Raw genomic sequence first — 13,702 nt, 5'->3', positions numbered from 1 at the left:
CAGAGGCACATGAAAGCTTCCTATATGATCTATTCATCCTCACATGCTGAATTATTGCTTATAGTAAACCAAAGATTTAGTACTTTTTCCTTTAATTGTGTGAATGAGTCTTCACATAGCTTATCTTCTTTCCAGTTGCATAAGCGTCTTATTTTCACACCAATGCTAAGAAAATGTTATTTACTAACCTTGAACGAAGAAGTAGATGTTGCAGAGTATCCACTTGCTCCAGAAACAAGAGACACCACGGAGCCATGACGTCGTAAACTTGACTCTGATCCATAGCCAGATTCAGTCTAAAACAAACAAACAAAAACATCAACAATAAACACCAAAAAACAAACTAACCACACAAAATGGTAGTAGAATGGTAGTGATTTACATAATGCATGGTTTCACTGTTTATCTTAAGCTGTATGCATGTGCCTGCTGTCTCTGCATCAGTTTTAAAGAAACATTTATTTTACATTTCTTCTGATAAATAAGTATTGATCTAATTTTATTTCACAGAATCACAGAATTTCTAGGTTGGAAGAGACCTCAAGATCATCGAGTCCAACCTCTGACCTAACGCTAACAATCCCCACTAAACCATATCCCTAAGCTGTACATCTAAATGTCTTTTGAAGATTTCCAGGGATGGTGACTCCACCACTTCCCTGGGCAGCCTGTTCCAATGCCTAACAACTCTTTCGGTAAAGAAGTTCTTCCTAACATCTAACCTAAAACTCCCCTGGCGCAACTTAAGCCCATTCCCCCTCATCCTGTCACCAGGCACATGGGAGAACAGACCAACCCCCACCTCGCTACAGCCTCCCTTGAGGTACCTATAGAGAGCGATAAGGTCGCCCCTGAGCCTCCTCTTCTCCAGGCTGAACAAGCCCAGCTCCCTCAACCGCTCCTCGTAGGACTTGTTCTCCAGGCCTCTCACCAGCTTCGTCGCCCTTCTCTGGACCCGCTCAAGCACCTCGATGTCCTTCTTGTAGCGAGGGGCCCAAAACTGAACACAGTACTCGAGGTGTGGCCTCACTAGAGCAGGGTACAGGGGGACGATCACTTCCCTAGATCTGCTGGCCACGCTGCTTCTTATGCAAGCCAGGATGCTGTTGGCCTTCTTGGCCACCTGAGCACACTGCTGGCTCATATTCAGCCGACTATCAACCAATACTCCCAGGTCCTTCTCCGCAAGGCAGCTTTCCAACCACTGGCTATCCAGCCAATTTTTAACCCAACAAAGTGTACGCCAGTCCAAGCCATAAGCAGCTAGTTTCTTGAGGAGAATGCTGTGGGAGACGGTGTCAAAAGCCTTGCTGAAGTCAAGGTAGACCACATCCACAGCCTTTCCCTCATCCACTAAGTGCGTCACTTTGTCATAGAAGGAGATCAGGTTCTTCAAGCAGGACCTGCCTTTCATTAACCCACGCTGACTCGGCCTGATCGCCTGGTTGCCCTGCAAGTGCTGAGTGATGACACTCAAGATAATCTGCTCCATGAGCTTCCCTGGCACTGAGGTCAAACTAACAGGCCTATAGTTCCCCCAGGTCTACCCTCTGGCCCTTCTTGTAGATGGGCGTCACTTTTGCTAGACGTCAGTCGCCTGGACCTCCCCTGACAGCCAGGACTGCCGATAAATGATGGAAAGTGGCTTGGCCAGCTCCTCCGCCAGTTCTCTCAGTATCCTCGGGTGGATCCCATCCGGCCCCATCAAATTGTGTACATCCAAGTGCTGTAGCAGGTTGCCAACCATTTCCTCGTGGATTATGAAGGTCACATTCTGCTCCCCATCCCCTTCCACCAGCTCAGGGGACTGGGTATGCAAAGAACAACTGGTCTTGCTGATGAAGACTGAGGCAAAGAAGGCATTAAGCACCTCAGCCTTTTCCTCATCTCTTGTCACTTAGTTTCCCCCACATCCAGTAAAGGATGGAGATTCTCCGTAGTCCTCCTTTTTGTGTTGATGCATTTATAAAAACATTTTTTGTTATCTTCAATGGCAGTAGCCAGATTGAGCTCCAGATGAAATTTGGCTTTTTTAATTTTGTCCCTGCACAGACTTACAACATCCTTATAGTACTCCTGAGTGGCCCGCCCTCTTTTCCAAAGGTCATAAACCCTCTTTTTTCTCCTAAGCTCAAGCCACAACTCTCTGTTCAGCCAGGCCAGTCTTCTTCCACGCCGGCTCATCTTTGGGCACGTGGGGACAGACCGCTTCTGCGCCATTAAGATTTCCTTCTTGAAGAGTGCCCAGCCTTCCTGGACTCCTCTGCCCTTCAGAACCGCCTCCCAAGGGACTCTGCCAACCAGTGTCCTGAACAGCTCAAAGTCAGCCCTCCGGAAGTCCAATACAGCGGTTTTACTGGTCCCCTTCCTGACTTGGCCAAGAATGGAGAACTCTACCATTTTGTCGTTACTCTGCCCAAGACCGCTCCTGACCACCACATCTCCCACCAGTCCTTCTCTGTTTGTGAAGAGAAGGTCTAGCGGGGCACCACCCCTGGTAGGCTCACTAACCAGCTGCGTCAGGAAGCTATCTTCCACGCTCTCCAGAAACCTCCTAGACTGCTTTCTCTGGGCTGTGTTGTGCTTCCAGGATATGTCTGGGAAGCTGAAGTCCCCCACGAGAACAAGCGCTGACAATTTCACAACTTCTGCCAGCTGCCTGTAGAACTTCTCATCCGTCTCCTCATCCTGGTTCGGCAGTCTATAACAGACCCCCGCCAGGATGCTTGCCTTGTTGGCCTTCCCACTGATCCTAACCCATAGGGACTCAACCTTATCATTCCCAGACTCAAGTTCCACGACATCAAAACTCTCTCTGATATAGAGCCACACCACCACCCCTTCCGTACTGCCTGTCCCTTCTGAAGAGCCTATAGCCAGACATTGCAGCACTCCAGTCATGAGAGTGGTCCTAACACATTTCCATGATGGCAACCAAGTCGTAGCCTGCCACATGATGTCTTCCAGCTCCTACCGTTTGTTACCCATGCTGCGTGCATTAGTGTAGATGCACTTCAGTTGGGCCATTGCCTTCTCATTCATTGGCCATTGCCTTCTCTTCTTCATTGCCTTGCCATTGCTCCCCCAGCACACCTCCAACAAACCTTATTTCAGCCCCATCAACCTTCTTACCTAGTTTAAAGCCCTCTCAATGAGCCCCGCCAGCTCCTGGCCTAGGATCCATTTTCCCCTTAGAGATAGGTGGGACCCGTCTGCAGCCATTAGGCCGGGTGCCAAGTAAAGCGCCCCATGGTCAAAAAAAAAAACAAACTTTCTGTGTTGGCACCAGCCTCTGAGCCATGTGTTTATCAGGTGGGCTTTCCGTGTCCTCTCTGTACCCCTCCCTGACACCGTAGGGATAGACGAAAATACCACCTGTACTCCTGCTCCATCCACTAACCGTCCCAGTCCCCTAAAGTCTCATTTGATAGCCTTCAGGCTTCTCTCTTCAATATCATCACTGCCAGCCTGGACTATCTGATAGTAATCAGAGGGGCAAACCAGGTTGGGAAGCTTTCTGGCAACATCCCTGACCCTGGCCCCAGGGAAGCAGCAGACTTCCCCACAGGTAGGGTCAGGCCAAAAAATAGGGCTCTCTGTTCCCCTGAGAAGGGAGTCGCCTACAACGATTACCCTTCTTTCTTTCTTGGTGGAGGCAGTCTTGAGACGTGGAGTCAACTTCCTCACCCTAGGCATCCTCCACGAGTAGACTTTTCACCTCATCCTTACCCACTGGTCTCTCAAGCTCCAGGGCCTCAAATCTGTTGTGTAAGGGCTGGCGGGGGGGGGCGTTGTCTGTGAGGTCGAGCAGGGACCTGTGTCCATTCCTCCTCATCTCCTAGGTCCCCTCCCTCTGCCCGAGAGCGACAGGGCAGGGGGTCCAGCCCCATTTGGGGTGTCTCACCCCGGTACCTCTCCTTCAGGCCTTGCAGGGAGTTGCTCAAACAGTCTATCTCCCGCTCACACTCCCTGATGGCCCTCAACCTCTCCACCTCCTCCTTGAGCTCTGCCACCAGGCTGGACCAGTTCATCCACTTGCTCGCACCTCACACACAGAGTATCTCTGCCTCCCTCAGATGGCAGCAACAGGCTCAGATACTCCCTGCATCCGGAGACCTGAACTGCCGCATTTTGGAGTGGGCAGTCTGTGTGGTTACAGACTTTCTAGAGAGAGCTCTCTGCCTAATGTAGACCATTGTGGCCTAGCTAGTGGTAGATAGCCATTAGATGAGTTGTTCTTATGGGAGGGGGGGAACGCTCTTCCCTGCCTGAGCGTGCCCTGCCCGCATGCACTGCTGCGCAAACTGCCGCGCCCCGCCCTTCTGTCACACCACACCCTGTTTGCCCATCTGCTTTTGAACATCAGGGTAGAGGGGCATTGCTAGCTCCGCCTACGCCTCGTCAGCCTCCCTTGTGAGGGCTGCTGGGTCCTTGCGGCTCCTTTGGCTGCCTCGAGCGGCCTCGATACTGGAAGAAAAGCCCTACCTGTCCCGATCCTCCGCTCAGCTGCAGAATGCGTCTGCCCCAGAGCAGATCGCCTCGGCAAGTTGCAAGTCTCACAATATGCCTATACATATTCATAACCCATCCCTGTTTCGTATTAAAATTAGTTCCAAAGTCATTTCCATAAACTCCTCCCATCTGCACTTGCGCAGTGTATTCTGGTGGTGGTCATCGGGGGTCGTGGGGATGAAGACTGATGACTCTTCCTTGTCACCACTAGTTGACCTCTTGTCTTTGTGCAGACTCAGTTGCTCCTTGGCTCTTGTCCATCCACAGTTTCTGCCAGTTTCTTTAAGATAGGGTCACATTCTTATCAAGAGACTGACCTTGGTAAAGGGCCCAAGGCTTCTTGCTTTAATTAGTTTGCACAATGCACAATAGATAGCAAAGACACTAAGTAGCATCCACTAGTTTAATGGTCAGCACTCTCTCTCTACTTGATAAGATTCTCCTAACTCCCTCTCTCACTATAACTCTAATCACATTCTCTGCAGTATTTGTGAAAAAAAAATCCTACTAAAACATTTAAGAGATCACAACACAGTATCTTATAAAAACAAGAGTGTAATAGAAAACAAGTAAATAAAAACAAAAACACAGCAGAAGAGCTGGAAGGTACTGGAAAAGCTGGACTTTGTGGAGACTAAGCAGAAGAGGTCTGTTGAACACCCATGTTCCAAGGGTGATTTTTAAACTCACTGCAAACATTTCAATATATACTTGAAGAAAGAAAGGGCACTGCTAATGTGAGCCAAGGGTGAACTACCTAGGGATGGCTACAGATAGTAAGAAGAATGCAGCCACAACAAGTAGGGTACTTCAGGATGCATTTCTGTAGACTGAAGTTAAAAATACAATTAACATGTGTCTGCAGGTCTGCTTTATCAATTGTTCTACAGGCTCTAACAATGGAAATTTAAGGTTTCAAAAGCGAAGTGGTTAGTCAGCAGGAAAGCAGAGACAGGGTTTTCCCAGTCCAGGTCACAGCAGATGGATAATGATTGCCCTGACTACAGCCTTCCCAAGCTCAGTGCAGGAGGCTATTTAGAAAGCAAAAAAAGCTAAAAATGGTTTTAACATGACCTTTCTTTGCAACTGCAAAAACAGGTAAAGAAATTTAGATATATTTCTCCCCCTACAATGATAAATGTTGCAAGTCTGAGCCAGTTTCAGGCTTGGAGTTGAGAAGCCTACATTTTGCTCATTCAGAAGAAACATTTTTACATCAGAAAACCCTAGAATATAAAGTACAGTGGCCTCCTTCAATTCAGGTGAAGACGACATTATTATTTATGCAGTCATATACCCATCAGGAAGAAATAGACTACAAAAAGCTTTACAGCAACACAGACCAAATCCATTGATATGCATAGGGATCAGCATGTTTATCAATAAGCAGATAAACTATCAAAGCAAATGCTTCTGGGGAAAGAAAAAAAAAAAACACAAAAATTATTAAATCTGTCATTTATCTACTTCAGTTAACAGTTACCTTGTCATTGCCACACACAGGAACAGATTTTTTTTCCTTTACTCACTCCTCAGACATTTACCTAGTCATCAGAATAGAAATCCCTATTAATTGCTTGACATGCCCACATGCCCCAGAGTATGCAGTAGGTAGCAAGCACTGGAGGATGAAGAAAGTTGGAATTGTCAAAGATGGGAAAGTCCATATTATGTTTGACAGAGAATTTAAGAAAAATTGACCCTATACCTAAAGGAAAACATATTATTCAGTTTAAATTGCCATTTTACAACAGTAATTTAGAAAAGGTGTGTGTGTGGGGGGATGAGGAGTGAGTTTTATTTCAAACTGTCCTGGTTTCAGTTAGAACAGAATTAATTTTCTTCCTAGTAGCTGGTGGAATGCTGTGTTTTGGCTTAGGATGAGAAGAGTGCTGATAACACCCCGATGTTTTAATTGTTGCAGAGCAGTGCTTATACCAAGCCAAGGACATCTCAGCCTTTTGCTCTGTCCTGCCAACAGGCAGGCTGGGGGTGCAGTAAGAGCTGGGAGGGGACAGACCCAGGACAGGTGACCCAAACTAGCCAAAGGGGTATTCCATACCATCTGACGTCATGCTAAACAATATATAGGGGTGGCTAGCCGGGGGAAGGGGGCCGGACTGCTCGGGGTTAGGCTGGGCATCGGTCAGCGGGTGGTGAGCAATTGCATTGTGCATCACTTGTTTGTACATATTATTATTATTTTCCTATTATCACCATTGTAACATTATTGTTATTATTGTTATTATTATTTTGTTATTATTATTTTCCTGTCTTATTAAACTGTCTTTATCTCAACTCACGGGCTTCACTTTCCATTTCTCTCCCCCGTCCCAGAGAGGGAGGGGGGAGGGTGAGCGAACGGCTGCGTGGTATTTAGCTGCCAGCCGGGTTAAACCACGACACAAACACAGTGCTTATTTTATATATTAAATCCCATATATCTTTTATATCTTAAAATCTAACACATTTTACTTGGCTTTCAAATCCTATTCCATATTCTTCCCATTTCCTTTTTGCTATAGCCTTTGTTTTTATCAATCTTAACACCCACTTCCCTCAAAACTCCCCAAATACCAAGAAAGGCTCACTGCACCCATTAGAATTGAACAAAAATGGTTATATGAAATAAGGGACTACTTAGGACATTCATCTTTTTGTCATGTTCCTGACATAACTTCAGATTACTGAAGTTGGCCAGGGTAGAAGTTTCATAGAAATAGTTCTTCTGTTTATGTCAAAATTTGTTTAGAAATGAAGCCTGGTCTGGTTTAGAAGCTCTTTATGCACACAGAATCCTGCCATCTTGCAGGATAGCCTTACTCCCATTTCCAATCATACATCAAATTGGCAAAGTACAGATTAAGCACAAACTAACCAAGCAGTAATTCTGTCAGATAGCAATTTCTTTTTTTTTTTTTTTCCAAAAGATTAACATACTAGCAAGTATCAATGAAAGTTCTGAAAGAATAACTATATAAGCAAACTATATATATGTTCTGCATAACAAGGAGAAAAAAGCTCATACATTAGGAAACATTTTTAAGATCTTCAGTCAAATACCCAATATACCCAATACACAATAGATGTACTAACATTTTTTAAAAGTTAAAGGAAAACAAGAATTGGTTCACAAAGACTAGCACTACTCAATTCTATAATTTTCATATTAGCCTGTGGACCAAGAATGAGTCTAACAAAAACAGAATGCTAAAGTGATGAATTAACTTAACACTTCAGATGTTTAGATATAACACCTAGTCTCAGATACAGATATGCCTCCAGAGGGTAAAGATTTGTGCACCTTTTCCATCTGCTTTGTCAATGTCCCCTTCCCTAGCAAAGGATCCCAGCTGTCTGGCTTCCCTGCCCAGTAATTCCAGGCTATTGGACCTGCTATCCCAGCACCAGAGCAGTCAGGTGACAAGGTGCTCACCTGGATGACAACTGAAATCTTTTTGCAAAAACTATTGTAGCTCACACTAGGATAGGCCTCGGGTAGTTGCTGATGCTTTTATGATACCTTCTTCTTCATATTCCTGTTCCTCTAATGGCCCAGCCACTTCAGAGTAGCCTGCCTCGTCTTCTTTCTCCCCAGTCTGAGTAGGAGTTCCTCTGCTTTCTAAGAGACCTGACCTTCTCATCCACTGTTTCATCTTGGTTATGGATGCAACTGACATTGGTACAGTCTGTTTCCCTGGCCCAGCCTTGGGGCCTGTCACACAGGTTGGAATGACTGCAGGGCCTGTCACAGGGGTTGTAATGGATGCAGGGTCCAACACAGGGGTTGGAGTGGTATTGATTGTGGCCCAGTAAGCATAGGCCAATTTCCAGCAAGTTGTAGTCGTTTGTGTCTCTTTGGAATTGCCAGAGTGATGACACCCCTTTTTCAAGCATTCTACCAGGTTTTTAGGATTTTGCAGTTGTTCAGAGGTGAATTTTCAAAGCACTGGAGGTACCCACTGCTCTAGAAACCTGCCCATATCCTCCCACACTCCCTGCCATTCACAACTATCCTGCCTCAGGACAGATCTCTGGATGGCATTCCTAAGTAGTTGTTTAACCTTAAACAAAACTTGAAGTGCATTCAGCAGACATAACAACAAGAACATGCTGGTCTGAGTATCCCAAGGATATTCAACATCTTCGAGAACTATCGTAACAAGCTCGGAGGATAAGAGGGCGGTAAAGGAGAAAGAGAGAGTGAACAAGTAGGAAAAAATATCTTCCCCTTTCCCCTCCACAGATTGGCTCCCTGACGAAAAAAGCAATAGTACTATTGTTATTATTTTCTCTGTCTTAATAAACTGTCTTTATCTCAACTCACAGGCTTCACTTTCCCGTTTCTCTCCCCCATCCCAGAGCGGGAGGGGGGAGGGTGAGCGAACGGCTGTGAGGTATTTAGCTGCCTGCCAGCGGGGTTATACCACAACAGGCTGCGGTGTAGAGCACATTCTTTACATCTGGTCCTGTTCGGACTGGCCCAAGGGCTACTGCATGAACTATTTCCTGCTTGATTTGTTCAAAGGCTTGTCGTTACTCAGGGCCCCATTCAAATTCATTCTTCTTACGGGTTACTTGGTAAAGCAGGTTTACAATCACACTGTAATTTGGAATATGTGTTCTCCAAAACCCCACAACACATAGGAAAGTTTGTGATTCTTTTTTGCTAGTTGGTGGAGACATAGCTGTTATTTTGTTGATCACATCCATTGGGATTTGACGCGTCTATCCTGCCATTTTATTCCTAAAAACTGGATCTCTCGTGCAGGTCCTTTGACTTTATTTTGTTTTATGGTAAAAACGGCCTTCCAAAGGATTTGGACTATTTTCTTCCCTTTCTCGAAAACTTCCTCTGCTGTGTCATCCCAAACGATGATGTCATCGATATACTGCATTTGTTCAGGAGCTTCCCCCTGCTCCAGAGCAGACTGGATCAGTCCACGGCAAATGGTAGGGCTGTGTTTCCACCCATGGGGCAACTGATTCCAAGTATATTGAACTCCCCTCCAAGTGAAAGCAAACTGCGGCCTGCACTCTGCTGCTAGAGGGATGGAGAAAAATGCATTAGTGATATCAATTGTGGCATACCACTTGGCTGCCTTTGATTCCAGTTCGTACTGGAGTTCCAGCATGTCTGGCACTGCAGCACTCAGTGGTGGCGTCACTTCGTTCAGGCCACGATAGTCCACTGTTAGTCTCCACTCGCCATTAGACTTTCGCACTGGCCATATGGGACTATTGAAAGGTGAATGAGTCTTGCTGATCACTCCTTGGCTCTCCAATTGACGAATTAGCTTATGGATGGGAATCAGGGAGTCTCTGTTGGTGCAATATTGCTGCCGGTGCTGAGTTGTGGTAGCGATCGGCACTTGCTGTTCTTCAACCCACAACAACCCCACAACAGAGGGGTCCTCTGAGAGACCAATCAAGGTAGACAAGTGTTTAATGTCCTCTGTCTCTAAGGCAGCTATGCCAAAAGCCCACCGAAATCCTTTTGGGTCCTTGAAATATGCTCTTCTTTTCGGATCCTTGAAGTACCCTTTCTTGAGGTAGTCTATGACAAGGATGCACGGAGCATCTGAGCCAGTCACAGTACGGTTCTTTTGCCACTCATTCCCAGTCAGACTCACTTCAGCCTCCAATACAATTAACTGCTGGGATCCCCCCATCACCCCATAAATACAGATGGGTTCTGGCCCTTTATAGTTCGATGGCATTAGAGTACATTGTGCACCGGTGTCTACTGAAGCCTTATACTTTTGTGCGTCTGACGTGCCAGGCCATCGAATCCAAACAGTCCAATAAACTCGATTGTCCCTTTCCTCCCCCTGGCTGGAGGCAGGGCCCCTCTAGTCCTGGTCAGAATCTTCTTTGTTTCTGTGTTTGAAGGACTGCCTGCTGGAAGTTGGAGCAGCAAGCTTCTCAAATAACCCCTTTTTCCTGATTGTTTTCTTTTGCAACTCACGTACCTGTGCCTCTAGGGTCGCAGTAGATTTTCCATCCCATTTTCTCATGTCCTCTCCATGGTCTCGTAGGTAAAACCACAGGGTGGCATGGGGTGAGTACCTACCATATCGTCTTCCTTGTGCGGACGAACGCTTACCCCTGGTAGCTGAGACACTGGTTTGTACAGGTGCGGAGGAGAATAATCTCTCTTCAAGTTGGTGGAACTTTTCAGAAAGTTTCTCCACAGTGTTCTCTTTTGGTCGGTGGACACTGGTTGGTTCAGGTGGGGATCAAGATAAATTCTCTTTAAGTTGGTGGAACTCTTCAGAAAGTTTCTTCACAGCTGAGACGCAGGCCTGTAAGGAAGAAGAGAGAATTTCTTCGTACTGCCGGAGTTGTTTAGCCACTTCATCCACTGTGGGTTCCTCATCCTCTTTCCAGGCCATTATTGCCAATGAGCTGGCACGCGATGATGGTGCACTCCATACAAACTTCCGCCACATGGGTCGTGTACACCTGACTTCATCTGGATCTGTGGATGTTTGTCCATGGTCTGGGTCCTCATAAATCACCTCCCATACGGCTAATTCCCTCAGGTACTGGATTCCCTTCTCCATAGTGGTCCACTTGCCTGGTAGACTTACATGTTCTTCCTTGAAGGGATACCTTTCCCTCACAGCTGAGAGGAGACGCCTCCAGAGGCTGTGAAATTGTGCTCCATCTCCAATTGGTTTGTCAATGCCTGCATCTCTAACAAGGGATCCCAGTCGCCTGGCTTCCCTGCCCTCTAATTCCACACAATTGGCTCCAGAGTCCCAGCACTGGAGCAGGCAGGTGACAAGCTGCTCACCTATGAAGCGAACAAAATCTTTTCGCACATCTCATAGCTCACGTTGGTATAGGTTTCGGGTTTTCGGGTGATTACTGTTGCTTTTTCAACATGCTCATCTTCCTCCTCCTGAATCCCTGATGGCCCAGCATCGTCTTCTCTATACTTAGGCCTAGCAGAAGCCTCTGCGTTCTAAACGACCTGAATCTCTATACCATTTTTTCACCTTGTCTACAGGGGCAATTTGCACTGCTACAGCTCGTTTATTTGACCCAGTTACAGGAGATGGAGCAGCTGCAGGAGCTGCAACTGGAGCGGCTGCAGGAGCTGGAGCGGCTGCAGGGTCAAGGGAGGTGGTTGTCCCCCTCTACTCTGCCCTTGTAAGGCCCCACTTGGAGTACTGCATTGAAGTCTGGGGCCCCCAGCACAAGAAAGATGTGGACCTGTTAGAACGGGTCCAGTGGAGGGCTACAAAGATGATCAAGGGGCTGGAGCACCTCTCCTATGAAGAAAGGCTGACAAAGCTGGGGCTGTTTAGCCTACAGAAGAGTAGGCTCCGGAGTGACCTGGGGAACCCTACCAGTGACGGGTTGCCAGCCTGATGTAACCCCATTAGGCTCTCTGGGCCCAACCCACCAGCCAATTGTTCACCCATCTTATCATGCTTTTATCTAACTGCATTCTGGTCATTTTGTCCAGAAGGATACTGTGAGAGACAGTATCAAAAGCTTTACTGAAATCCAGAAAGATTACATCGACTAGCTTTCTTTGGTCAGCTATCTGGGTGATCTTGTCATAGAAGGAAATAAAGTTTGTTAAACATGACTTTTGCCTTGTGAACCCATGTTGTCTCTGACCAATGACTGCGTTGTCCTTCAGGTGTTTTTCAGTAACTCCCAGAATAATCTTCTTCATAATTTTACCAGGCACTGAAGGGAGACTGACAGTCCTGTAATTGTCAGGATCTTCTTTCTTCTGTCGTGGTTCCGCTCGAGTGGGCAGCCGAGCTCCACCACAGCCGCTCTCTCACTCCCCCTCCTCAAAGAGGAATGGGGAGAAAATATGTGAAAAGGGCTCAAGGATTGAGATAAGGACGAGAAAATCACGCAATAATTATTGTAACGGGCAAAACAGACTCGGCATAAGGAGATAGTAAGATTTATTGCCTACAACTAACAAGCGAGAGAAGTGAGAAAACAAAGGAAAAAAAAACCAAAAGCACCTTCCCCCCCATCCACCCTCTTCCACCTCCTCCCCCCGAGCGGCGCAGGGGAACGGGGGAATGGGGGTTATGGTCAGTCTACAGCGCTTCTTCTCTGCCGCTCCTTCTCGGTCACTCTCGTCCCCTGTGCTGTGGGGTCCCACCCACGGGATGCAGTCCTTGATGAACTGATCCGGCGTGGGCTTCCCACAGGCAGCAGCTCTTCCAGAACTGCTCCAGATATGGGTCCGTACCACGGGGTCCATCCCTCAGGAGAAAACTGCTCCAACCTGGCTCCCCTACGGGCAGCAGCTCCTGCCGGGTCACCTGCTCCTGCGTGGGCTCCTCTCCACGGGCTACAGGTCCGGCCCGGAATCTGCTCCGGCAGGGGTCTTCCACAGGCGGCAGCCTCCGTCAGTGCAGGGCCACCTGCTCCACCGTGGTCTCCTCCACGGGCTGCAGCGTGGAACCCAGCTCCACCGTGGTACTCCATGGGCTGCAGGGGGACATCCTGCTTCACCATGGTCCTCACCACAGGCCGCAGGGGACTTCTGCTCCGGCGCCTGGAGCACCTCTCCCCCTCCTTCTACACTGACCTTGGTGCAAGGCTGTTCTCTCACTCCCCTTCCAGAATCTCCCGGCTGCTGTGTGGCGCAGCGTTTTTTCCCTGTCTTAAATATGCTCTCACAGAGGCGCAAAACAACATCGCTTATTGGCTCGGATCTGGAAAACAATGGGGCCCTTCCCAAACATGGGGCAGCTTCTAGATCTTTCTCACAGAAACCACCCCTATGGCTCCCTGCTACCAAAACCTTGCCACGTAAACCCACTACATCTTCCCTTCTTGAAAATTGGTACATTTGCCAGCTTCTAGTCAACTGAGACCTCTCCAGATTCACAAGACCATTGAAAAATAATTGAGAGAGTTCCTGCGATGACATCAGCTAAGGAAAATATGATGAAAAGGGCTCAAGGGTTGAAATAAGGACAGAGAGATAACTCAACAATTATTGTCATGGGCAAAACAGACTCGGCATAGGGAGATTAGTAAAATTTATTGCCTATTACTGTGAGAAAATAAGTTGTGTTTTTGCAGTCTAACATCTTTTGGAAATAGAGTGTGTTTTTGCAGTAGAAAACTAACCTTCTGTATTCAAAGGTAGTTGTGTAGTCATAACAAAGAGAAATGCTAAGTAGATAAGTGGACAGTA

The 13,702-nt window shown here is 47.1% G+C and overlaps 1 protein-coding gene across 1 annotated transcript in view; it reads right to left on the bottom strand.

The window, feature by feature from the left end:
• Positions 1-13,702, bottom strand: part of LOC311220860 (ceramide transfer protein-like) — a gene marked incomplete at both ends in the record, with an annotated part of 108,357 nt that overhangs the window by 79,142 nt on the left and 15,513 nt on the right. The window contains one exon of the mRNA XM_084304500.1: positions 189-296. Within this exon, the coding sequence (XP_084160626.1) occupies positions 189-296 (108 nt within the window). The remainder of the gene's footprint in view (positions 1-188; positions 297-13,702) is intronic.

The sequence above is a fragment of the Netta rufina genome (genome assembly GCF_964035555.1).
Source record: "Netta rufina genome assembly, chromosome: W".
In the NCBI taxonomy this organism is placed as follows: Eukaryota; Metazoa; Chordata; class Aves; order Anseriformes; family Anatidae; genus Netta; species Netta rufina.
This window is presented reverse-complemented; position numbering and strand designations above follow the sequence as displayed.